General features: G+C 39.1%; 2 protein-coding genes and 1 non-coding gene across 3 annotated transcripts; 1 reads left to right on the top strand and 2 right to left on the bottom strand.

The window, feature by feature from the left end:
- The first annotated feature begins 431 nt into the window (after positions 1–431).
- LOC5571815 (cuticle protein 63) lies at positions 432–1,264 on the top strand. Its single transcript, XM_001659897.2, has 2 exons — positions 432–634; positions 708–1,264. Exons 1-2 carry the CDS (start codon positions 620–622, stop codon positions 1,131–1,133), a joined length of 441 nt encoding a protein of 146 aa, XP_001659947.1. The 5' UTR covers positions 432–619; the 3' UTR covers positions 1,134–1,264.
- A 19,358-nt stretch (positions 1,265–20,622) lies between these two features.
- On the bottom strand, positions 20,623–20,696 carry Trnas-aga. Its single transcript has one exon. It is a non-coding gene; the product is annotated as a tRNA-Ser (tRNA).
- A 4,655-nt stretch (positions 20,697–25,351) lies between these two features.
- On the bottom strand, positions 25,352–26,230 carry LOC110675720 (cuticle protein 16.5-like). The gene is made up of 2 exons (XM_021841430.1): positions 25,793–26,230; positions 25,352–25,725 (listed from the first exon to the last, which is right to left on the bottom strand). The coding sequence occupies exons 1-2, from the start codon at positions 25,805–25,807 to the stop codon at positions 25,477–25,479; spliced, it is 264 nt and encodes an 87-aa protein (XP_021697122.1). The 5' UTR covers positions 25,808–26,230; the 3' UTR covers positions 25,352–25,476.
- Positions 26,231–26,813: the final 583 nt, after the last annotated feature.

Below are 26,813 nucleotides of genomic sequence, written 5' to 3'. Positions count from 1 at the left end.
AGCTATGAGCTAGAGGGGGAGGAGGGTTTGTGGCAGTTTTGGTATAAATTCCGTAGAACCACAAGGGGAAATGAGGGGTAATCGCGATGTTTTTATGTGGACAAAAGGACCCGTACTGATGTAGCTTCAAATTTCAGCTTCTTTGAAGTTCCAACAAAAGCTCCCTTCATCTCATTGAAAGCTTTCGGAAATGCAAGCAATCTTAAATTTCTGCCTAAAACTTTATATTGGTTGGTGCTAACTACAACATTTATTTTCGTCGTCGGTAGCACCAACTTTGGCAAATTAGTTTCAATGTCAGTTGCATCACAGCCATACTAACCAATGCCCTGAAAATTCCCATCCATATTAAATTATTCCAAAAACCCAAAACTCGTGAAGCACGCCTTGTTTGCGTCCAACCCCATTGCATATGGCACTAGGTTGTCCACCGCACCATAACTATTTTTTGACCATCCACTTCTGTGGCAAACAATGGAAGGGCGCTTATTAGCGGTCTCTCGCCCTGACTTAATCAACATTCGATGTATAAATACCGATAACGGTATTATTTACTTATTATTCACTAATTGTCCGCTAAGCGTTACAGTCCCTCACTCGCTCACAAATTGGTTCCACAATGTTCGCCAAGGTGGTAAGTTACCTAATCGCTTGATTTTGTCCACCCGATAGCCCTAATTGATTGACACCTTATTGATTTATTGCAGTCCATCGTAACTATTTGCTTTCTGGTAGCTGCGGTCAGTGCTAAACCACATGTTCTAACTCCGGTGGTAGGACCCGCATTCGTGACCGCACAAAGTTCTCAGGTGTTTGCCCGTACCTACAATGGAATAGTCCCCGTGGCGGTGGCCGCTCCTCCTGCAGCAGTTGTTCCACCACATTTCCACGTCCCGGCAGCGTCCTTTGCCGCATTCTATGTTCCACATGCTCCGGCAGTGTTCTCTTATCCTGTGTACGCTCATGCTCCAGCGGTTGCAGCAGCGGTTCCAGCAGTTCCGGCCACCCCAGCTGTAGTGGCCACTCCGGCCGCTGCCAAACTAGTGGCCGCAGCTCCGGTGGCGAAAGTGGTGGCACCAGTGCGGACAGCACCCTACCTGACGACCATTCGCTATCGCTCGGTTGTAGCCTAGAAAACTAGGTCTTGTGAAGTGATGGGATGGTGCGGAAGTGTAGGATTAAGACAGTACCTTACTAGTCCATAATACAATTAGTAAAATACAATTCGTGAACCAAAGGGTGAACAGATGTGAACTTCAATGTAGAGCGACTTGTTTAACATTATATGTGATGACAAATGACAGCTTTGAAGTCAGATTCAGTAGTGTGCCAGAACTTGAAAGGAACCAATCTCTCGAAGGAGACATCACACATTAGTGCAATTTGTATTTTCACTTCATGCACTAGCAGAAAGTTTAAAAAGATAAGATCAATATTTATTGAAATTGTGAGTAGGGGCCCAAATCGGCAATTGTGACAATACTCTTTGGATTACAAGATGTCACCTGAACCAAGTCAGACTGAACCAAGAAACACTTCTCATATTTCAGAAAAAAAATGAGTTTGAGCATAGATGGCCGTACAATTCGTAGTTGCTACTCCGTGATTGACTAGTACAATCAAAGCTGCACAGAGATTCAATGAATGGGGTTTGGGATAAGCTTACCGTTCGCAACGTGCACAAATCGCATTGTGCTACTTCTTCCCGAATGCCATTTTCCCGAATGACCCGTTTCCCCGAAAAGTGATGCAGTTCAAAAAGGATGAAGAATATTCTAGTAAGAAAGACAAGCAATCAAAAAAAGGAGCTTTTGGGTTATTCTCGACTACACACTTATTGCCAAAAATGCTGAGGATGGTTAAACTCGAAAGAACCGTCGATAAAATAAAGAAGGCTGCATACCGGATGAATGGTTCGTTCACCGCCTGGAAACTCATTAGGTTCTGACAATTATGAGTACCAAGATCTTTTCGAGGAAATGGACTATTCGGGGAAACGGAGAAGTCACATTCGGGGAACTGGCGTTCCAGCGAAAGTAGCTCAACCCACAAATCGAAAGCTCAAAATTTAAAAGTCAATAACGGCGCCGGCCACGTCCTCACGGTTACCGGGAAAAAAAGAAATGTTAGTTAGACAACCAATGTTGAAGACCGAAGAATCTTCCGCATTTTCACAATTATAATGAAAAGGATATTGGGTGAGTGGGATAAGGTAAGGATCTGGGAGCACCTGTGGTTGATGAGGCAATCCTTGATATATTCACGCCTGAATTTCAACCACATTTAACGCCAAACAAGTGTTCATCGCTCACTTCTAGTGTTGTTCGACACTCACTTCTAGCGTTGATAGATTCACATGCAAAATCTCAATCAATACGCTCTCCCGTGAGATCAAACTCATTTTAGATCTGCTTCGCAAATCTCACTCTTGAGATTTTGATGCAGAATCAACTCATTCAACTCAAACCGTAAAAAATGATTCAGTCGCAAAACCCGGCAAAAACTCGTGAAATCTGAATGTTGTTGTTTACGTTAGAAAGGATTAACATAATTTTACCAGACTAACAAGAAATTATTGCCGTGTGTGAGTAAACTGTGGAAATACGAGACAATGAGTTAAAAAGATGAGCCAACTCATCCATGATTCTTTGACTGTTGAGTTGCATAATTGACAACTCACGCATGAAAAATCTCAAGCGTGAGTTGTGAGAAATTGAGTTTTTCACAACACTGCTCACTTCTCGTATTTTGGGAAAATAATGTTCAAAGTTTAACACTGCAATTTTTCAACTTTTGTATATTTTTGTTCAATATCTTCAAAACTGTTATCGTAAAACGGGGTATCTTTGATAATGCTAGTAACTTTGATATTGAGAGAGTCACATCATATTAAACGACGTAACATAATTTCTGTTAATCAGTTAAAAAACAGAATGGAAAAGTAGTTTTACACTTCATGTCACGTTTTTTTCTTTATAAATCCAGAAAAGTTGACCCTGTGTATTCAAATAGAGAAATTATCGAAATTTTAGCATTTTTGAAACGCTTACAAGCAATCTGTTCTACGTTCATTGTATGATGAAGCTTTTGAAAGTTCGGAACGTATTTATCCTTGACAGTCTAGTTATAGAAGAACTTGAAAAATCTCATATTTCTCAACGAAACGATTAATTTATGTTGAATTTCATGTCTAAACATGTGAATTATTCAAAGTTCATCCTGACATCTTATTTTATACAAACTATTCAACTGAAACCCCTTTTAAAGGAGACTTTTCAGTTCTCTATTCACTAATCCAGTTCCAACTTCAGGGAGTGAAATTATCTGTCACGGCGATAATCATAAGCCTATCGCTCAAGCCGATTTTCCGGAGCAAACAAACTGCGAGAGTGTGCTCTCACGAGATCTGCAGCAGCGAATTTATATTATCACCAGCAACGAGAAGCTGGTTTCTTTCTTTTCTACTCTTGTTTCGTCGTTTTTACAGTCCTTCGCATCCTCATGTAGCTTTTATATACCAAATTTCTCTCTCTTTTCGTTCAGCTGGCGTGGTCGAGTGGTTATGGTGCGTGCGCGTGTGGGAAACGTTTTTGCTCACGGACATGGGTTCGAACCCCGTCAGCGGCAAACATTTTTATTATTTTTCGATCTCTTGTGACATATCGCGATAAGTTTAGAGCCGATAAAAGTGGATCAGTGCATATGATCGGATCGATCTTAGCTTTTCGGCAGTACAATGATCAACAATTATAGCAGTTCACGAAATCTGTTTCTCGCAGATAAAGGCGGCAACTTATTGTGGAATTGCTTGAAAAATGCCTATGTTCATCTCATTTCCGCGATAATTTCATTCACTGGTTCCAACTGCAATGATGTCAAGCAGAAGTTTGGTTGTGGATTTTCATGTGTTTAAATACCCATTATCAAAATCACCCCAAAACCGAAAATCGGCTTCAGATTACATGAAAAATTGAAGGTCCACTCAAAGTTGAACGTTAAGCAATCGTTCAACTACAATCGACTGTGACTGAATTATAGAACACCGTTCAGAGATTCGGTTAGCACTAACTAAACAGTGCGTATCGTTCTCTCGTGCTATGCGTACTTACACATTTTTTTTCTGCTGACAGAAGTTTTGAAACTACAGTGAAGTCCATGAGTCGATATCGACTCATGGAACCATACTAAGAACAAAATTCCATGGTTACTATGATGGTCCCTTGAAACAGCTTTTCGAAGGATTTGTGTTCCAAGACTCGATATTTCAATGATGCGATGGTTCCTTCAATATCGACTCATGGAGCTTTCACTGAACTTAGAGTAGAGAGGGCGTATTCAAGCGAGGAAACAAAGAGTGCCGCCAATCGTGATCAGTTGTTTCGAACTTGGAGGATTTAGGCAGGAGATCTTGAACTCCATTAAGGGATTCAAGGTTTCCTTCCAAATCGCAAGGAAAAGAACATTGGCGTAGCTAGATTTTTTTTTCTGGAGGGAGCCAAGGGGGGCCTAGAACATTGTTTTTTTTACAGAAGTAATGTTGCTCGCAATAATCTCAATTTTCACAAATTTTATAGTATGTATAGATTTGATCTTATATGTTTGTGATTTTGTCTCATATTATCGCACATCAGTGAAATTTGTAAGTTAGAATGATCACTACGTTAAATATTCATCCATTGTCTAATTCAGTAAAAATCCTTCAAAAATTCTTTGAAAGAACTCACGAAGAATTTTCTTTGTGATTCATCCACGAACTTTTCAGGTACTCAACCACGCGCTTTAAAGAGATTCCTCTCCGAATGTCCTCGAAAATTTCTTTATCTATTTTTTTCGGTCCTTTCACAGTGTGTTCTCTGCTTTACCAGTTTTCACTGAGTTCTTCTTGAGATTTCCATGGAAAATCATCCCCTGATTTATTAATTATTATTCGACAGATTTTTTTCTGAAGTTTCTTTAGAATTTCTGATCTAACCATAGTCTTTTTTAAATTGCTTTGACAAATCTATTGAAGAAATCTGCCAGAGAATGCTATTGTTTTAAACAATTCTTCTGGAAAGTCATTTACGTACTTATAAGATAGCAATTCCAATTGTAAGTTTGAAATATTATCCGATGGTTAATTAATTATTTGATAAGCATTTTCTGGAATAACTGAGGAATTCTCCAGGGCTTTCCATCACAAATTCTTCAGAAAGTTCACAATCAGTTTTTCCAACATTGCCTTCGCGGATGTTCCTAAAGTGTCTCTTCAGATTCCTCTAACAAATCTTTTAGAAAATTTCTCGATATTTCACCAAGGATTTCTTGTAAAATGTTCTTGAAAAAGCAAAAAATATCCAAGACTTTATGCACAAAAACATTAAATGATTCTTCGAGGTGTTAGTCTAAAGATTCGTTCTATTGTTCCATAAGACTTTCATAAGCAATTAAACATGACCTATTTGAGAAAATGTTCTTGGAGAAGTTCACCGCCGATCTATCTGTATTTTTCTAACACAAAATTCAGTTTCTTTAGATTTCTCCGCATTCGTTCAAAACTCCTCGAAAATAATATTTAGAAGTACACCTCAGCCTCTTTTTACGTCCGTTATGTTTTTGAAAAATGCAACGTCTAGATGTGGAAATGCTGATCCAAGATATTCGATAAAGTTGAGGCATGAGTTGAGAAGTTTCCAAAATGGCCGTTCAAGTTTTCATATTTTGGTAATCGATGGCAATACTGCTCGATTGTTATCAAAAGAGTCAATTATATGGTGGTGTGATATACAGATACCAATAAATTTCAAAGGTTCACCACGAATGTTCACCAAAGTTGAAGGAAGTGTTGCGTGCCATCGGTCGAAGTACAAATAATCATGTGGCTGGCAACACTGTTTAGGAAGAATGAAGAAAAGATCAAAACTATAAAACTTGAGCGGAATTGAAAAATAGAATGCTTAGCAACATAGCAATACTCTTCAACTGTAAACCAGTCTTCCATGAAGGGTCGTTGTCGTAGCTGGCAACACTGTTCAAGTAAAATTCCACCACTAGGCAGTGCTAATGTGCATGAAACTTTTGTTTTACGGATATCTCAGGACCACTTAGAAAGATGGCGTCTACGGCAAAGTTGTTCAGTAGCTCAAGGACTATCATTATTTTAGTCAAAACTCTCCCACCAGGTTGCACTAGTGAGCACGTTTTGTTTTTGTTTCGCGGATATCTCAGAATTCGTACCACTTAGAAAGATGGCGTTTTTGAAAAAAATGTTTATTCTTTCCAAGAGGTTCGAGATTATGCCGTGAGATGGTGCAAGTGAGCATAATATTTTTATTTTGCAAATATCTTGGGCTCCTGACTACTTAGAAAAATTACGCTTTTGGAATGCTTGTTCAGTACCACCGTGCGGGGTGACATTGGGCCTAGGGGGTGCCTTTGACCACCCTTTTCGATGCATCGTATGGCTAGTATGGAATTCAAAAAACTAATCCATGACCATCCAGTGTTTATTTACAACGTATTCTTGAAGCTTGCCACACTGTTTTCATTATTCTGGGTTTAGTTTGCTGTAAAAATCTTGACCCAAAGTCATCCTTCTGGACCAATGTCACCCCGCACGACGGAAACTCAAGAGTAATCATTGTTCGAACCATGCAATTCAATAGTTTGCCCCAGACGGCACAATGTTTCATGCTCACTAGACAGCCCTGTCGTCCTGCTTAGTCGCGCTTAGTCGACGACTAAGAAGCTTTTCTCAGATTTTTTTCTCAACGCCCTTTGAGACATCAGTTGAAAATTCAGACTGTATCATCGACTTGAATTAATTTAACTCTGATGCATTTAGATCAGGTGCAACTAAACGCCCTGTGTAACATCAATCGAAATTGTCAAGCTGTATCAACGCCCTAGAGTAAATTGACCTTGCCTCAATTAGATCAGTTGCGTTTAACGCCCTGTAGGATTTTATTTAATAATTTCACGCTATATTAACGCCTTGGAGTAGTTTGACTTTATTCTATGTAGATCAGGTGCATCTTAACGGTCTGAAGACATCAATTCCTAGTTGTATCAACGCCCTGGAGTATTTCGACTTTGCTCTATGCAGATCAGGTGCAACTCAAAGCACTGTATGGCATAAATCGATCCATCCGTGTCGAACCCCTGGAGTTGCTTGACTTTATTTCACACAGATCTTTGCGAGATCTAGAACAACGCCCTGTAGAAAATCAATTGAAATTTTCATGCTGTATTAAAGTCCTGGAGTAATTTGATCTTATTCCATGTAGATCAGGTGCATCTTGACGCTTTGTAGGACATCAATTGAAACTTCCTAGCTTTATTAACGCCCTGGAAAAATTCGGCTTTATTCCACACAGATTTTTGCAAGGTCTAGAGCATCTGAACGCTCTGTAGAAAATCAATCGAAACCTACGTGTTCCAGGGCGTTGATACACCTTAGTAGAGTAATTTTAGCTTATTCCATGTATATCAGATACGACTTAAGGCGAAGTAGCCCGCCATTGAAATTTGTACGCGCTGTTGATGATTGTTGCAAATTCATCTCACGATTTCGAATAAAAGAAAATCAGTTGGTTTTGCACTAACACAACTGAAAAAGTATCAGCATACTATATGTATGTTGGCGCGTACAGTGATACTTTTTCAAGTCAATATACACTACCAGGAATAAGTTTTTTCACGTTGAAATTGCACGCTGTAAAGTCATCATTACTGCCAAAACGAATGACGGGCTACTTCGCCTTAACATTCTGTAGGACATTAATTGTAAACTCTAAGCTAGATCAACGTCCTGGATTAATTTCACCTTTTTCCATGTAGATGAGGTACATGTGACCGCTCTTTAGGACTTAATTTGATAATTCCAAGCTGTATCAACGCCGTGGAGTAAGAGTCCACAAAGATCCTGGCGAGATTTGAAGCATCTTTACGCCCTATAGCAAGTCTTGCTTGTATCAAAACCCTACAGTTATGCGACTTTATCCTATGTAGATCATGCGCACCTCATAGCCTTGTATAACATCAATCGAGATATTCAACGCTCTGAAGTTATTTGATTTTGCCTCAAATAGATGAACTGTATCTTAACGCCCTGTATGACATCATTTAATGAATATATTGCTGTATCAAAGCCCTGGAGTAATTTGTCCTTATCCTATGTCGATTAGGTGCATCGTAACGCCCTGTATAACGTCAATTGACCCAAGAGAAATTTGACAGTATTCCAAATAGATCAGGTGTATTTGAACGTCCTGTATCAAATTGAAATTGGTCCTACATCAATTAAAATTGGTAAGCTATATCAACGCCCTGGAGTTATTTGACTTTATTTCACCTATATCTTTGCAAGATCTGGAGGATCTAAAAACCGCTTTGGAAAATCAATCAAAATTTCCATGCTGCTTCAACACAGTGAAATTATTTGACCTTGTGTTATGTGGATCAGCTGCATCTTAACGCCCTGTTTAAGATCAATTGCAAACTTTAAGTGGTACCTACGACAAATTTGACCTTATACCATGTAGATAAAGTGCGCCTTAACGCCCCAAATCAATTAAAAATTCCAAGCTGTATCGAAGTTCTGGAGTAATTTGATCTTATTTCAAGAAGATTAGGTGCATCTTAACGCCCTGGAGGATATCAATTGTAAAATACAAGCTTCTAAAACGCATTACAGTAATCTGACATTGTCTTATGTAGACCATTTGCATCTAAACACCCTGTATCATTTGAAAATTTCAAGCTGTATCAAGGCCCTGGAGTAATGTGACCTTATCCTATATAGATCAGCTGCATATTAACGCCCTTTATGGCATCAATCAAAATTGTTTAGCTTCATTAACGTCATGGGGTTTGACCATGACTCATTTAGGTCAGACTTGTAGGATATAAGCTGAAAATTCCAAGCAGTATCAACGTTCTGAAGTAATTTGACTTTATTATACGTAGATCGGCTGCATCTCATCGTCCTGTAGGGCATAAATTAAAAATTTCAAACTTTATCAACACTCTGAAGTATACCTAATTCCACGTAGATATATGCATATCAACGCCCTGTATGATATTAATCAAAATTGTCAAGTTGTATGAATGCTTTGGAGTAAATTTTAGTTCAGCTGCATCTTTACACCCTCTATGATATCAATCGAAATTAACCCGAGCTGTATCAACGCACTGTCTCAGATAGCTCATCTAAATTCCTTGTAGAACAATAATTTAAAATTCAAAGCTTCATCAACGCCCTGCAGAAATTTGACCATAGATCAGGCACAACTTTACGCTCTGTATGACACCAATCGATATTGTCAAGCTGTATAAACACTATGGAGTAATCAGGAGCAAATTAACGCCCTGTAGAAAATCAATTGAAATTTCCGAGCTGTACGACCCCTTGTCACCACTGAATTCTGAAATTCTGATATGCCTTTGGTGTGAAAAGAAAAAAATATGTTGAAATTGCGACAGCATGAGACAATATCGATCGAATCATCTCTAGTAACTCTTAAAGTTTGATGAGATACGTGGAATTTTGTAGCAGAAAAAAACATCATTTCGTATTTTTGTTCATTTTGGGTCAATATTTTTCATGCGATAGTGACGAAAATTCATTATCAAGTACTTATCAAAAACGGTATTTGCTGAAATGAGTTTGAAAACCTGCTGTAGTGAATAATTAACATTTCTAAAATCCTTTAATAGATCCAACGCCAATTTATTATAATAAACAATAGCGTGATATTTTGAAATCCAGGGTAATGTTAATTTATTTGCACTTTGGTATCACTTCCAGAGCAATATATTTGGCTGAAGTTCGAACCTCTTGTTTAATCCAAAAATAAGGTTCAAACTTTCTAGATGTCCTGCTTTAAGATACCTTTTTGCATTTGTTCGTGAACCTAATTTTTCGATTATATTTTTTATATAAAGTAATATAAGGGAATTAACGCATTTTAAGTAGTCTAAGCCGATGCCGCGATTCATTTGTTATTTTCTCAGACATACGCAGACAAACTAAATGTTTGTTAAATTTATGCGCTGCTCAATCCTGTCTAATATCCCAGGCTTGTTGAAAACTTTTAAGAAACATTTTTACAATGTTTCAAATATCTCATGTAATTGTGACTATTGCCTGCATCCTCGTTTTCTTCGCCAGCCTTTCCCATAAGAACTGCAGGCAAATCTGTTCGGCAATTCCACATAAGCCGCATTTTGAAGCAGGCATATTAGTGGATCTCTCTTACGCTAGCTTTCAATATTTCAGGTATTTCTTCACTTTTTTTTTTCATGTATCGTAAAACACAAATCAAACTGAGAAAGTATGTAGCTTTCATATGCAATAATTTTGGTCATTTTAAATTTGGTCATCTTGTGTTTCATCAGAAAAAATAATTTCACCATTCATGCACCATTCGTTTTTAATTTTGTGGTCACCATCAAAAAGCTTACTAAGGGGTCACTTAAAAATGACATCCATCATTTGAGGGAAAGGGGTGATCTACGAAAGTGTGACAGTGCATGTATTAGGTATTGGAAAAAGCGTGAGGGGGTGGGGGGTCTAGAAATCTTGAAAAATGATGGACGTCATATTTGAAACATTCCTTAGAAAAAATTAGAACAGCTGCAAAAACTAGGTGAGCAATGGTATTAGCCGTAGGAAATGAACGATTTTCTAAATTTATGAAAACAACATATTTCGTACAACAAAGTAATAAGTAATCTTAATCAATCGCTAGTTCTTTCCTCTAGCAAACTGTAAAATGGGATTATATTTTGTGAAAAAATCTGGTGGTTATATTGTATTATGACGCCATCTTGATATTAAGCAAAAGTATGAGTTATTTAGTATGACGATACTTATCATGTTGAAATGAAATAAAAATTGACTTGAAGCAAATACTCTCCATTTTGAGAATCTGTGTGAATTTTAATCATTTGTCCCTGGTTTTAAAGATATTCCGATATAGGGGGAGATCCCCCAGTACCGGACACTTAAGCCACTAAATTCATAATTCGAAAAATATTGGTTTTATGTGCTCGTGTTACCCATTTATTATAAATATTATCATTTTTATAGTGTACAAAAATTAATTTGAAAATATAAATATGAATTTTGACATTGCATTTGGATGATGTATTTTAGAGCCAAATTGATCGATCTTGAAAGGTGGCACCCAATACCGGACACGATCTGAAAATGTGTCGAATTCTGTAAATTTGAACATCATTGAATGTGTTTACTATAGGAATAGTATACAATTTCCAATTCAATGCATTTGCAACATTTACAAGAACAATTTGAGTTTTTCTTAGTTTACAAGATGTCCATCAAAAACTTCTTTCTTATATGATGAAAAATAGCACATTTTACGATGTTGTTCTGAATGTTCATTTTTATTAATTTTATAGCATGTTTGATACCATGATCGACGGAATCTATGAAAAATGAATGTATTTTGAGACACTCGTGCAATAATTACAAAGATATCATATAACAAATCAGGCTGTCCGAAACTGGGGGACAGGAGGTGCTTAAACAAAATTCTAATGTGCCCATATTTAGTCCAATTATTGTACAAAATACATTCATACTATCAAATTAGGATTATGTTCGAATATGCTTGCGTGATCCAAAGTATTTTTTCATATTTAAAATAATTACTAAATGGGCTCAAAGTCAAGGCAATACGTCAATTTTTTTGAAATTTTCAATCTTTTGTACTTTTCTAAAAAGGCATGCATATTTCAAGGATGTGTTATTCTACGCAAACATTAGTCTCCAGAATAGCTTCCTTTACTACTAATACACCATCTTGATTGGACCATGATTTCTCAATGTTTCGACTTTGTCCGGTATTGGGTGCTGTCCGGTACTGGGGGATCTCCCCCTATCTGGAGGGCTCGACATTATACATTTTTTTTAAATTTATAGTTGTTTCTCGGTTTCACATTTTAATTGGAATGAGCATTGAACACAAACTAAACACGTGCAAATGCATATTATTAATTATATTAATTTGATTCAATTTTCTTGTGAGACTCCCTCATTAACGCCTGGGAGTACAACCGCCCTCTGGACTATAGCAACGCCCTCCTCAAAAGGGGATGACTAAGAAGCTAAAATTTTACGACGACAGGGCTGTCACTAGAATCAGTTAGTGGCAAAACCTGGCATCTCTGTAGAAGAATAAATTTAGATCTAGGCTACTGAGCAACTTTGCCGAAAACGTCGTCTCTCCAAGTGCTCAGGATCCTGAGATATCCAAAAAACAAAAGTTTCATGCTATCTAACGCCACCTGGTGGCTAAATTTTAAATCTCATGGCTTTCATAATGATAGTCCTTGAGCTAATGAACAACTTTGCCGAAGACGCCATCTTTCTAAGTGGTCAGGATCTTGAGATGTCAGAAAAAACAAAATTTCGATGCCCACTAGCGCCTTCCGGTGACAGAATTTCGCATTTAAATGACCATCGCATGTTATCCCTTTATCCACTGAACAATTTTGCCGAACATCATGACTCTCTGTTTTGAATACTTTCATTTATGAAAACGGTCATCAATCTGAATATAAGTCGTAAAAAAGTGGTCGTAAAAAGAAATTGGATATTTTCATTTATGAAAACGGTCATCAATCAGAATTTAAGTCGTAAAAAAGTGGTCGTAAAAAGAATCTGCGTAAAAAAACGGTCGAAAATACATTAAAAATTTCCTGGGAAATTTTGTTCAGGGATTTCTTTAGATTATTATACTATTGCTTCCTCTGTTTTTTTTTTTTTTTTTTTTGTAGAATTCAAGACCAAATTCTTATTCTTCATCCATGATCTTTTACAATGGACGATGATTGGGGTTAAAACATATGAAATTTCTACTGAAGGTAGTTGTATTGAACATCTTAGACTATTTTTGCAAAAACTCCGAGATTCATGATTATCTATTAGACTGGCCCTTAGACAAAAAAAGTTGTAAGACTCAACGGGGCTCCCCCTAGATATGAGCCTTAGGATAAGAGAAACGCTCTCTCAAAATTTCAACTCAATTGGTTGCTCCACCAGCTGGCGCATTCGATTTGAAGTTTGTATGGGATATTCGTCTCAAATATATTGAAAATTGATCCTATGTCACTGTTTCGTTCCGTATACTAATTGTTCACGTTCAAATAAGCCCAGAATGACAAATACACTACTTGATACCCTTATGAACATAATTGCAGAAAATTGTATCTGGATTTGGTTGGTAAATGGCTGGGCATGGCGTACCATTGGTATCTCGCGTACCTGAAGGAATAAAATAGACTCCTTTGTGCGGTCCTTAGCCTCTTGCCCAGCAACTCCTATCCCTACCTCCTCGCGGTACTGGCCGGGGTACGAGTAACCTTAGGGAAGATCGGGTAACCAACCCCCGGTGGGAACTTTGGTCGTATGCTGACAGGGATGGGGGGGTTTGCTTTTGCTTTTGCTTCTGCAAACCTTGAGCGTCTGTACTCCATGTTAGGAGCGGCTCACAACAGCGTCTGTTCCCCATGTCAGGGGCGGCTGATCATCGTCCGAGTGCCAGAGAAGGACTCTAAGCTAAACTGCGCACTATGGTCCTCCGAACATTTAGGGGGAATGGTCCTCCGGAAATCTAGGGGTTTGGTGTCAGGCCCTGCAAGCCAGCCGTAAAAAAATGAAGCAACGAATAATCAACGAGAGAATACGAACCGGGACAATCGGCGAAGACCACAGCGACGTAAAGGGACTAGCGATTGGAAGCTCGGTACGTGGAACTGTAAATCTCTCAACTTCATCGGGAGCACACGCATACTCGCCGACGTGCTGAAGGACCGTGGATTCGGCATCGTAGCGTTGCAGGAAGTGTGTTGGAAGGGATCAATGGTGCGAACGTTTAGAGGTAACCATACCATCTACCAGAGCTGCGGCAATACACATGAGCTGGGAACAGCTTTTATAGTGATGGGTGATATGCAGAGGCGCGTGATCGGGTGGTGGCCGATCAATGAGAGAATGTGCAAGTTGAGGATCAAAGGCCGGCTCTTCAACTTCAGCATAATAAACGTGCACAGCCCTCACTCCGGAAGCATTGATGATGATAAAGACGCTTTTTACGCGCAGCTCGAACGCGAGTACGACAGCTGCCCAAGCCACGACGTCAAAATCATCATAGGAGATCTAAACGCTCAGGTTGGCCAGGAGGAGGAATTTAGACCGACGATTGGAAAGTTCAGCGCCCACCGGCTGACGAACGAAAACGGCCTACGACTAATTGACTTTGCCGCCTCCAAGAATATGGCCATTCGTAGCACCTACTTCCAGCACAGCCTTCCGTACCGATACACCTGGAGATCTCCACAGCAGACAGAATCGCAAATCGACCACGTTCTGATTGATGGTCGGCACTTCTCCGACATTATCGACGTCAGGACCTATCGTGGCGCTAACATCGACTCTGACCACTATCTGGTGATGGTCAAACTGCGCCCAAAACTCTCCGTCGTTAACAACGTACGGTACCGACGGCCGCCCCGGTATGACCTAGAGCGGCTCAAGCAACCGGATGTCGCAGCGGCATACGCGCAGCAACTCGAGGCTGCATTACCGGAAGAGGGTGAGCTGGACGAAGCCCCTCTTGAGGACTGCTGGAGAACAGTAAAAGCAGCCATCAACGATGCAGCTGAGAGCAACGTCGGGTACGTGGGACGGAGTCGAAGGAACGATTGGTTCGACGAGGAGTGCCAGGAGGTTTTGAAGGGGAAGAATGCAGCGCGGGCGGTCATGCTGCAGCAAGGGACCCGGCAGAACGTGGAACGCTATAAACGGAAACGGCAACAGCAGACCCGCCTCTTTCGGGAGAAAAAACGCCGCCTGGAGGAGACGGAGTGCGAGGAGATGGAACAGCTGTGCCGGTCTCAGGAAACGCGTAGGTTCTATCAGAAGCTCAACGCATCCCGCAATGGCTTCGTGCCGCGAGCCGAGATGTGCAGGGATAAGGATGGGAGCATTCTGACGGACGAGCGTGAGGTGATCGAAAGGTGGAAGCAGCACTTCGACGAGCACCTGAATGGTGCTGAGAGCACAGGCAATGAAGGACGGGACAACGGAGGAAATGCCTTCGTCAGTACTGCGGAAGATGGAAACCAACCAGCCCCCACTTTGAGGGAGGTTAAGGATGCCATTCACCAGCTCAAGAACAATAAAGCTGCTGGTAAGGATGGTATCGGAGCTGAACTCATAAAGATGGGTCCGGAAAGGCTGGCCATTTGTCTGCACCGGCTGATAGGCACAATCTGGGAAACAGAACAGCTACCGGAGGAGTGGAAGGAAGGGGTAAGCTGCCCCATCTACAAGAAAGGCGACAAGTTAGACTGTGAGAACTTTCGTGCGATCACCGTTCTAAATGCGGCCTACAAAGTATTATCCCAGATCATCTTCCGTCGTTTGTCACCCGTAGTAAACGAGTTCGTGGGAAGTTATCAAGCCGGCTTCGTTGACGGCCGATCGACAACGGACCAGATCTTTACTGTACGGCAAATCCTCCAAAAATGTCGTGAATACCAGGTCCCAACGCATCACCTTTTCATCGATTTCAAGGCGGCATACGACAGTATCGACCGCGTAGAGCTATGGAAAATCATGGACGAGAACAGCTTTCCCGGGAAGCGCACGAGACTGATAAGAGCGACGATGGAAGGTGTGCAAAATTGTGTGAAGGTTTCAGGCGAACACTCCAGTTCGTTTGGATCCCACCGGGGACTACGACAAGGTGATGGACTTTCGTGCCTGTTGTTCAATATTGCGCTAGAAGGTGTTATGCGGAGAGCCGGGCTTAACAGCCGGGGTACGATTTTTACGAGATCCAGTCAATTTGTTTGCTTCGCGGATGATATGGACATCGTCGGCCGAACATTTGAAAAGGTGGCAGACCTGTACACCCGCCTGAAACGCGAGGCAGCAAAAGTTGGACTGGTGGTGAATGCTGCCAAGACAAAGTACATGCTAGCTGGTGGGGCCGAGCGCGACAGGGCTCGCCTAGGTAGCAGTGTTACGATAGACGGGGATACGTTCGAGGTGGTCGACGAGTTCGTCTACCTTGGATCCTTGCTGACGGCTGACAATAACGTTAGCCGTGAAATACGGAGGCGCATCATCAGTGGAAGTCGGGCCTACTATGGCCTCCAGAAGAAGCTGCGGTCAAAAAAGATTCACGCCCGCACCAAATGTACCATGTACAAAACGCTCATAAGGTCGGTAGTCCTCTACGGGCATGAAACGTGGACGATGCTCGAGGAGGACCTGCAAGCACTTGGAGTCTTCGAACGTCGGGTGCTTAGGACGATCTTCGGCGGTGTGCAGGAGAACGGTGTGTGGCGGCGAAGGATGAACCACGAGCTCGCCCAACTCTACGGCGAACCCAGTATCCAGAAGGTGGCCAAAGCTGGAAGGATACGATGGGCAGGGCATGTTGCAAGAATGCCGGACAGCAACCCTGCAAAGATGGTGTTCGCTTCGGATCCGGTTGGTACAAGAAGGCGTGGAGCGCAGCGAGCTAGGTGGGCGGATCAAGTGCGTATCGATTTGGCGAGCGTGGGGCAGAACCGAGGATGGAGAGATGCGGCCACGAACCGAGTATTGTGGCGTGAAATTGTTGATTCAGTGTTATCTGTGTAGATGTGAACTAAATGAATGAAAAAATGTATCTGGATTTAATCTCATTTTCATTACTCTTTCAGTTGTTGAAAGTTAGGCTTAGATCAGCACTCCCGTACAGTCACTTATATGCATGCGACATGTGCCTCAGCTCGCCCAGCGTCATAGGTGGCTATGATGCGTTTAGTGGCTACCTCCAAGCTATGTTGAAGAAATACAAGCAGTATTGCATGATATACTTCAGATGGTTAAAACACCAACTTTATTAATTTTGATCATGGTACAATCTTCTACAATATTCTTCGCTATTATATCAAATAGTGTTTTTGACATTCTGGGTCCAATTGAACGCGATCATCAATTTTCCTGAACCAAATAGTAGATGATGTGCTGGTGCTCATATGTTTGAGCTGAAAATCCCATATTAACTTCAATTCAAATGCGTCAGCTCATGGAACGACCAAATGAGCTGAATTTTTCAGAAAGGCTTCCTCTAACCCCAAGAAATAATCCTGGGGGGTGCCCCGTGGAATCATACAACTTTATTTTTCTCCCATACTGAGCTGGGCCAGTCTATTATCTATTTGCAAAAATTCTAAACAAATTTTTTTGAGGGTCAATTTTTAATTGTTGTGTAAGATAGAACTGTAGAAGTAAAACGCGATCATTGCCAAGGTTGCCTTATGGTGAAATTCCCAAAAAAAATGAGCTAAATTTAACTCGTGAAGGGCATTTTTATAATACTTTTTAAATTTGTTGAAAAATTCGTAGTCCATTCAGATATAACTCCTAAGCATTTTGAAAAGACAACGGAAAAAAAATATAACTCTCAGAATTTATCTTTTTCTTTAGATACTCTAAAGTGTGCTTTTTGGAGTATGAAAAGTTTTAGTACAAAGGTTGCTAAAGAAGGAGAAACAGGGAGAATCGACAGATGGACAACAGGAAAACGAAAAATAAGTTTTTATTTTTAATGCTTTCTCTACAGGTGATTGATTGCAGCATTATTAAAAAAAAATTTAACGGATTTCCAAATATTATCAATTAAGTCCATCAGAATATTCTTGTATACAACAATGAATTATATTTAAAATCTAGGAGAATTCCTGACTTATGGAATCCTCAAAATTCTGCCAGAGAGTCTCTAGGAATTCCACGCTGGTATTTTACAAGAACCCGATCCCAGATGCGATGTTTGTGTGACATGAAAACATTTCCAGAAACCTGGAGAAAATTTCTATAATCCCACTCTGTGCGGTCAATGCCAAAAGTTGGGTCACGGTACCAAACATTGCCGCATGGATGTTAAATGCATGATTTGCGGAAGATCTTCTCACGCTAAGTACATTTGTCCTGTGAAAAAAGATACCAAGAAGTATGTATGCGCAAACTGCGGAGGCAATAATAAGTTTAACTTTTGGAATTGCCCTTCTCGCAAACGCATCGTTGAGGCTCGCGCCAGGCAGATGTACGGCAACGTTTTCCGTAGCCAGAATTCCCCAGGCAGAATCTCCAAAAATTCTAATTTTTCATTTAACGATAGCCAGGCTTGATAATACTTCTCAACATCATCAGAGTTCAGTGACATACTCTGGACCAGCGTGCTGCCTTTGCCTTTTCGCGACGGAGCGAAAAAATACTAAGCAGAGAGGCAACGAAAAATAAACGAGGAAGATGCAGCACAAAACACAACAGAGTAAAATTCCATCAAAACAGAGTGCCATCACAACTCCCCGAGCACGTTTTTGTTCGGGCGGCACACTCAAAAGTTCTTTTAAAGTGTGAATAATTCTCAGCACCGCTATGGCTTATTCCGTTTTTGGCATGCTTCCGTTTTTGGCATGCTTCGTTTGTGAATTTTCGTTGATGCCACTGTGTTTTTTTTTAATCATTTGAAAAGTAGGCCAGTTCCATTTCTACCGCATTCCAGAGCTCCATCTTTTTCGATATTCAGCCTAATCTCACCAACTGATAGGATTCCCATGCGCGCTTATTTAATTTGAGATGTTCATATGTTCGTTACGTTTCATGTAACCATTAAGTATCTCAACTAGAGTTTCAAATTTTTTCATCAGGCACTCACACTTTGTGACCAGCCCATATGAGACTGCCGGTAAGTGATGCAGTCAATAACCATTTTTCTTCAGATTTGGAGCAGCTCGTTTGTACGATCCACACGTTCTTACACAACAGCTACAAAAAAATTTGATTCAAACAGAGTTTTAATCACACATTTCGTCTCGCCTTTCCAATTCACTGTTCTTGTTATTGCATGGAATTACATACAATGAGTATGGAGAAGCATTCCGCAAGAATAGAAACAAATCAAGCAAAAAATCATGTCTCTTAATTCTATATGGATTTTTAAAAAATGAATTACGTTATTGAAGTATATTTTATTTTTGAAGTATCAACATATAATCCATAACTTTGAGTGTAACCGAGAAATTAATGACCCACTGGTTTCTTTTATACACCTACATTTCTTTTTAATAAGATCATTAATGCGTGCGATGAGTATGATTGAGTGTGTTTTAACCGTTAGTCTGTTGTATGAGCGTGGATGTTGATTACGATGTCCCATATTGATCAATCTACAAAAGTTTCAAGTAACACCCCACAAATTTAATCATATGGATCTCCAGAAGCTACTGTGAAAATGTCAAAATTCCAAGAAGACGGGGCTTAACGAGCTCCAAGTTTGTATGGATGTCGCTGTAGTGTATGAATTTGAATTTGAACATACCTCTATCAATATATAAGAGACTGCAACAAATCGGAAGGTTTTCCGTGAATTATACCTTGGGAAACCATAATTCGGGTTTCACCCTTGGGTGGAACGGTGTTTTTTTAAGAAACGATCCAACATTCTATACAAGGAGTGTTCATGCTGGAGTATACAATTTTAGTCGGATCTGTTAGCCGCATGAAATAATAAAAATGTTCTTAAAGGGATATTGGTGATTTCTATCTAGGTATTGCAGCTTTCTAAGTGAAGCGTGGAGATTTTTTTCAAGATCTTATAGTGGGCTTCTGAGAATTTTCAGAGCGAATTAGTGAATATACTGAGCTAAATCTAAGTATTCCAATCGGTCATTAGAGGATTCTTACGGGTTCCCGAGAGTGTATAGTTAATTATTGCGGATGCTGGCGATTCTCAGTTAACTGCTAAGAATGCTGAGTAAATTGCTTAGAATTTCTAGCGGAATACTGTGGATTTCTAGTGGTATTTTGAGTATTTCCTGTGAAGTGTTGAAGATTCTGAATAGATTTCCAGATGAATTTTGGGATTACCATACTTTGGAGAATTTTCATTGGACACTTGAGAATTTTCAGCAATATCGCAGCGGAATCAGAAAATGTCCCCTAAATTCCTAGCGATCTCTAAGACAGATATCAATTCCTATCTGAATCCTAAGCAGGATCCTGAAAGTTCTAAGCAAGATTCTGTAGATTCCTAGCGGCAAACTACTTCAGTGTACTAGCGGGTCCCTGTGGATTCCTAATGACGACGTAAAGATTCTTATCGGGCTCTTGAGGTATCATAACGAGATCTGGCGGATTTCCGTTGATTTCAAAAATATGGTTGATTTATAACATACAAGCGCAACTTCGAAAATACAGTTAAACGCATTTGAATTTAAAGTGATAAGTGATAAAGATATGCGATAACATCCATATTACTATGGTAAATCCTATTGAAGTATTAGTCATTGTTCGGTGAATTTTAGTGTAGATCAAATAATTTCAGCTGCTTCTGTGCGCCATTTTAACTGCAGTCAATCATTTGATGCCTTACTGTGAAAGAAACATAATTTTGGAGAACCATTTCCAAATAACTACTAGGACTTTAAAGTAAGCGATTTGTTTAGGTTCATAAAATTGATAAAATTGAACAACTACCGAAAAGCTAAACATTACATATAATTTGCAATTGGATTAGATGGACAAATTGATGTGAAGATTTGCGAAAAAGTTACACGTCTTCTCAGTGAGAATCGAACTCACGACTTCCCGATCTCTAGTTGGGGCGCGTTAACCACTACGCCATGAGAGGACTCATGAACGCAGAAGTTAACCTGAATTCGATTTCAGCTCAATAATCACGTGGTTCTTTTTCGCAAAGTGCACCTCTTTCGGAAGAATTAGATGCCCATCCAAACACAACGCTTTATATATAGGGTCAGTGTTCCCTTAGTGGACAGTCCCCTATAGTCGCACTAGTGGCTTTTTACGGCCGTTTTGCTATGAATCTTTTCAAAATATTTTTTGACATGAAGGTCAGGAGCTATTTATCTAAGTACCATTGATACACAGCTTGATTTTGTTCAAAAAATGATCGAAATAATTAGTTTTGCTTAAAATTTGAGCTCCATTGCGCCTATAGTTAACCTATTGTTCCTATAGTAGCACTACTGAAAGAAACTATTTTTTATTATATGAAATAATTAATTAATTAAGTACTTTTTTTACATCAAACGAAAGCTTTTGATCCACACTTTGAAGAAAAAATATGAAAGCTTTGTAAAAATACGGTTTTGACTAGTATTTTGCCAACGCCGTGATGCTAGTGCTACTATAGGAACAGAAATTAGAAATAGTGCTACTATAGGCACATGTATTCCTATAGTGGCACAAGCGATAATAAATGCAAACATATGAATTTTTGCAGTTTTCATATTTTTCCCACAAAACCAAGATAAAAAGCTTTCAGATGATGTAAAAATAATGACGCTAGCGTTATTTTTCGATTTTATACGAATATTTGTTCTTAGCTATGCGGCTATTGGTACATCGACCCTATATCCAATGCCTAGCCCGAGAGCGCATTGTTTTTTAGGTATAGGAATAGCACACTACACTAGCCAGCAACTGCGCTGGCTGAGGTATCTATTGTGTGGGCTTCCAATGGGTCGCGACTAGAGTTTTCATTACCGGGAACATTTCCCGGGAATTGAGATTTCCCGGGATTCCCGTTTTCCGGGAAATGATTTTCTGTTTCCCGGGATTCCCGTATTTCCCGGGATTTTCATATTTCCCGGGTAGCTTTATAAAAAAAGAAATTACTATCTATTTTCAAACAAAAACCATCGCACCATTTACTAATCATATAATTCTAACCAATGAAGTCACTACATCACTAGTTAAATTTCGATGCGGATTTTTTGTTTTTTTTTTGTAATGAAAAAGTTGAAAAAAATAGATATCGTTTTCGACGAATTTTGCTGTATAAAATGAAGGAATTTTCAAGGGATCTTTTCTACGAATTCAGTAGGCTTATAAAGTTTTCATGGATATAACAGTCACAATTTTTAATATAAAGACTCTAGTTGGATCAAGAATAAACTCCACGAGGACTATTGCTTAATGCTATAAGCTTTGTTGTTCTGAAGCTTAGCGTTTGAAATGAAGCTAACATTTCTTTATGAAACACAAATAAATTACTCACAAAGAAGAGAAATAACCAACAAATTTACTGGTATAAATACGTATAGGGTCGATGAAGCTGCATGACTAAGAACAAATATTCGAATAAAATCGAAAAATAAAGCCAGTGGCATTGTTTTTACGTCTGAAAGCTTTTTATCACGGTTTTGTAAAAAAAACACAAAAAATATGATTTTTTTTGTATTTATTGTCGCTTGTGCTACTATAGCCTATAATACAAAGCAATATACAAATGAAAACCGTGTTTTTACAAAACATTTAAATTTTTGATTTAAAAAGTGGATCAAAAGCTTTTGATTGATATAAAAAAGTTCTAATTTAATTTATTATTTTGTTTTATGAAAAATAGTTTTTCTTAGTATTGCTACTATAAGAACAATAGGTTTCCTAGAGATGCAAGGGAGCTTAAATTAAAAGCAAAACTATATTTCGATCATTTTTTTTTAACAAAATCGAGTATCAGTGGTACTTGGGTAAATAATTCCTGAGCTTCATGTTAAAAATATTTTGCAACGATTTAGCAAAACGGCCGTAAAAAGCTACTAGTGCGACAATAGGGGACTGTCTACCAAGGGAACACCGACCCTACACGAAATACAAATCCATCAAATTTGCTTTATTTTCACGTTTTTCAGAATTTCCCGGGATCCCGGGATTTCCCGGGAAATGGTAATTTTATTTCCCGTTTCCCGGGAAATCAAATCCCGGGAAATTTGAAAACTCTAGTCGCGACGTTCTCAAACGACCGGTTACGGAACATGAGTCCGTTGCTCGATAAATACTTGTTTTCAATTATGAATCGTGGTTTACGGCTAACCAGCCGAGTGGAAGTTTAACAACTACCGAAAAGCTACCGTGATTATTGAGCTGAAATCGAATTCAGGTTAACTTCTGCGTTCATGAGTCCTCTCATGGCGTAGTGGTTAACGCGCCCCAACTAGAGATCGGGGAGTCGTGAGTTCGATTCTCACTGAGAAGACGTGTAACTTTTTCGCAAATCTTCACATCATTTTGTCCATCTAATCCAATTGCAAATTATATGTAATGTTTAGCTTTTCGGTAGTTGTTAAACTTCCACTCGGCTGGTTAGCCGTAAACCACGATTCATAATTAAAAACAAGTGATAAAATTGGTAAGTTTTGTAAGGATGATGTAAGATGTAACAACATCTTAATTATATTTTTAAGATTAAATAAAATAAGTTCCGCTTTTGGCAACTGAAAATTTTGAATTTGTATCCAAAAACGGAATCCCACTGTAATTCATTTTTGATTAGATTACGTTTCTCTAATGGATCCAAATATTGAATGTGTATAATTAGAATGCACGTTCTCTGAATGGTTAAGAGGACGAATTGTTTAATTTTCTAACAGCTAATAATATACACGAAGCAGTTAATACTAAAACTTATTTGAAACCTGGATTCATACTCTAAAGAGATCAATTTTTTTTTGTTTCTCGTAATGATCGACTGGATGGAGCATTAGTAGAGTTGCAATCATCATTCATGGGCCTATAAAACATTAACTTCTTTCGACATTTGAAACCAAAGTTATTGAAACTTTGGGTGTTCAATCTTCCTTTTCAATCATATCCCTGTTACATTTCAAATATCCCATGAAGCGATTTTTAATCCTATCAACTACATTTTCAATTATTCACGAGCCGATTGGAATACATTTGAACCATATATCGATAGAAATCTAGATGTTCAAATTTCTTTACAAACAAAACTTGATATTGACACTTCAATCAATTCCATGGTTTAAGCAAGAGACATTGTAATACTGAAATGTGAATTAAAATTAGAATCTTCAACTCCTTATCCGAACTTAAAGCATAGGGAGAAGAAAATTTCAACGCACTCGCGATCCTGTTATGAAAATAGCATGGCAGGATCGAAAAAATATAAAAAAACGTACAAAGGTATCGACCGTGATAATTATATTTTGAATTTGTTTATCGGCATATCGGTATATTTTGCTCGAAGTAAGAGGGAGCATGGAGAAGAAAGCAATGAATACTAGATGGATAGGTACCGCAAGGGAACGGCGAGAGAAATTGGATTAGATGTTGAAGAGCGCATACCATATGAAACAGTATTACTTGAAACGTCCTTCCTTGTGGCTAACGTCCCCTATGGGAACGGCTTGGTGTGTTTTGAGAATGACACTACCAAAACAGCCAAAAGGAAGGAGGTTTCAAGCGCCTTAATACTGTTTGGCGATCAAGCAGGTTCTATCGATCGATGGCTTATATTATTGGGGAATCATTACACAATCATGGATGGTTTGTCCATATCATGTGTATTTCTCCCCGATAAGCCACACACATGACACACACAGCATTTTGGGACCAATATTGTACAATGTTTTCACATCTGACTTACCAGAGTTACCTTAGTGATTTATGTGTTGATGACTCAGGCCTCTCCGCCAAAGGACGAAGTCTGCGTGTCATCTGTAGTCGATTGCAAAAAAGTGTGGGTATGTTTTCTTCTTACTAGCAAAAATGGAAGATTTCTCCTAATGTCTCCAAGGCTCAACTAATAATATTCCCACATAAACTTTATTTAAAACTTTCAAGTAGACATGTTGTCATGATGAGAATTGATCAGATGAAGTTAGGTATCTAGTGCTCATGCTAGATAAAACTTAAACTTTCAAAAATCAAATCTTCAATCATCAAATCAAGCCAAATGTTACACATGTCTTTATTCACATATTAACAGAAAATCAAAACTTTGTCTCAAAAACTAGCTTTTGATCTTAAAAAAAAATTTAGGCCAGCCATGTTGTATGCTGCACCAATATGGACTAGCTGTTGTAATATCAGAAAGAAAGCTCTGCAGAGGATCCAAAATTACATTTTGAAAATAATTCTGAAGCTTCATCCCTGGTATAGTAGGTTTTAATTAGTTACATAGAAAATCCAATGTTGAAACATTGTAACAAATGTCAAGTAAAATTATTATTTATTTTCTACAAAAATCTTTGCAATCTTCTATTGCCACGACTTATGCGTTAAATATCTTGGTTAAGTTAAGTGCAGTTAATTGAAAGGGTTTTTTTCTCTTTTATAAGCAGGTGAAATCAACTCACCTGTGAAAATTATGCTACGGCAAATGAAATGTAATATGTTGTTAACAAAATGTGGATAATATATTAAATTTGCTTTACCAAATTAGGATGATAGAGAACACTTATATATAAGAAATGAATGTAAAGTTTGAAATGATGCTGATAAAGAAATTAAAAAAGTCCATTTCAAGTTAAACAGTGCCTTTATTACTTCTAATGATTCCAAAGCGTATGTCCAATCCGTCTAAGTGTTCAAGCAAAGATCATGTTCCTGTGAGTCCTGTGCTGATTCTCCCCGAACGAGGACGCTTACAGGACAACCGAGCTGTAGGCAGCATAAGGCAGGCCGGTGTACGCCGCAGAATAGGCTGCCGGATATGCAGCGGTGTAAGCGGCGGTCAGCGGGGCAGCAGCAGTGTATCCAGCAGTTTGGGGTGCGCTGTAGGCGACTGCATACGGGGAAGCATAGGCCAGCGATGGACTCGCCACGAGAGGTGCCGAGTAGGTCACCAGCGGCTTGGCGGAAATGCATGCGACGGCCAGGGCGCAGAAGAAGATCTGTTGCAAAACGGGATGGTTAGATGAAGATGAGTCACTCGATGTATTACATTCTTTTAAGACTTACGATTTTGGCGAACATTTCTGTTGGTTGTGATTGGTTTACTGCTTGGTTGACAAACTGTATCGTCTTCTAGCAAACAGCTCGCTATTTATACCCTTCTAGATGAGCAACCACCCACCACAAATTTTGAACGAAATCCTTACCGGTTGATTTTAAAAATTCTTTCGGCAATCCCTCCTATCTAGAAGATATCAAAACCATCATTCGAAAAAGTTCCAACTGTCAACAACCTGACGCATGGAAGAAGATTGATTGACTCCAGACAGCGACGTGTCCGGCGATATTCAAGGATACTCCTGCCAGTCAAGAGCGTACGGCGAGTCGTCTGTCCAGCACCATAGTCAAGGTCGATCCGATTCTTCTGATTCACACACTTAAACACGGCCGATTGCGTAATTGTAACAATACAAATCGAGACCGAAATTAGCATACCACGAAAACGGAGCGACTCATTCCGATGGGAGGGTTGTACCAACTGATCGCAATCGGCAGGCAACGGCGCAACTCCTCGATGCGCTTATTAAGTACTCATACTGTGTACCTTTTCAAAGGTCTGTTTCTTTACTGCGGGGGATCTATTGACAGGTGCATGAATGATTGTTGAGCGTTTAGGGATGTTCGAAAGTACTTGGAGATTTCGGCTTTCAGACACAATTATTTGTGTGCCTTTGTAGAAACAATTCTTCCTGAACTTTCAAAAAATCTTTTAATGATGATTAAAAGATTCATGAAGGAACTTCTCTAATGTTTGTTTTAGGAATTCTTCGAAATCAACGATATTGTCTAGGAGTTACTAACATTCAACAATTCCTTGCAAAAATAACACTGGTATTTGTCTCAAGCACTAAAATACCACTATTTACTAAACTAAGGATTGCTGAATCCATTGCCGTTTTCAATAATAATATAACACGTATAGTTTTAGAAATATTGAATTGAAAATGCAAAATTTTTTTATTTCAGCCAACTTGCAACCAAGTTTGCCAGCTTGTATGACAATTTATTCCATTAATTTATGACATAA

The sequence above is a fragment of the Aedes aegypti genome, chromosome 2 (genome assembly GCF_002204515.2).
Source record: "Aedes aegypti strain LVP_AGWG chromosome 2, AaegL5.0 Primary Assembly, whole genome shotgun sequence".
Taxonomy (NCBI): Eukaryota; Metazoa; Arthropoda; class Insecta; order Diptera; family Culicidae; genus Aedes; species Aedes aegypti.
The sequence above is the reverse complement of the archived record's forward strand: the minus strand, read 5'-3'. Positions and strand labels throughout refer to the sequence as shown.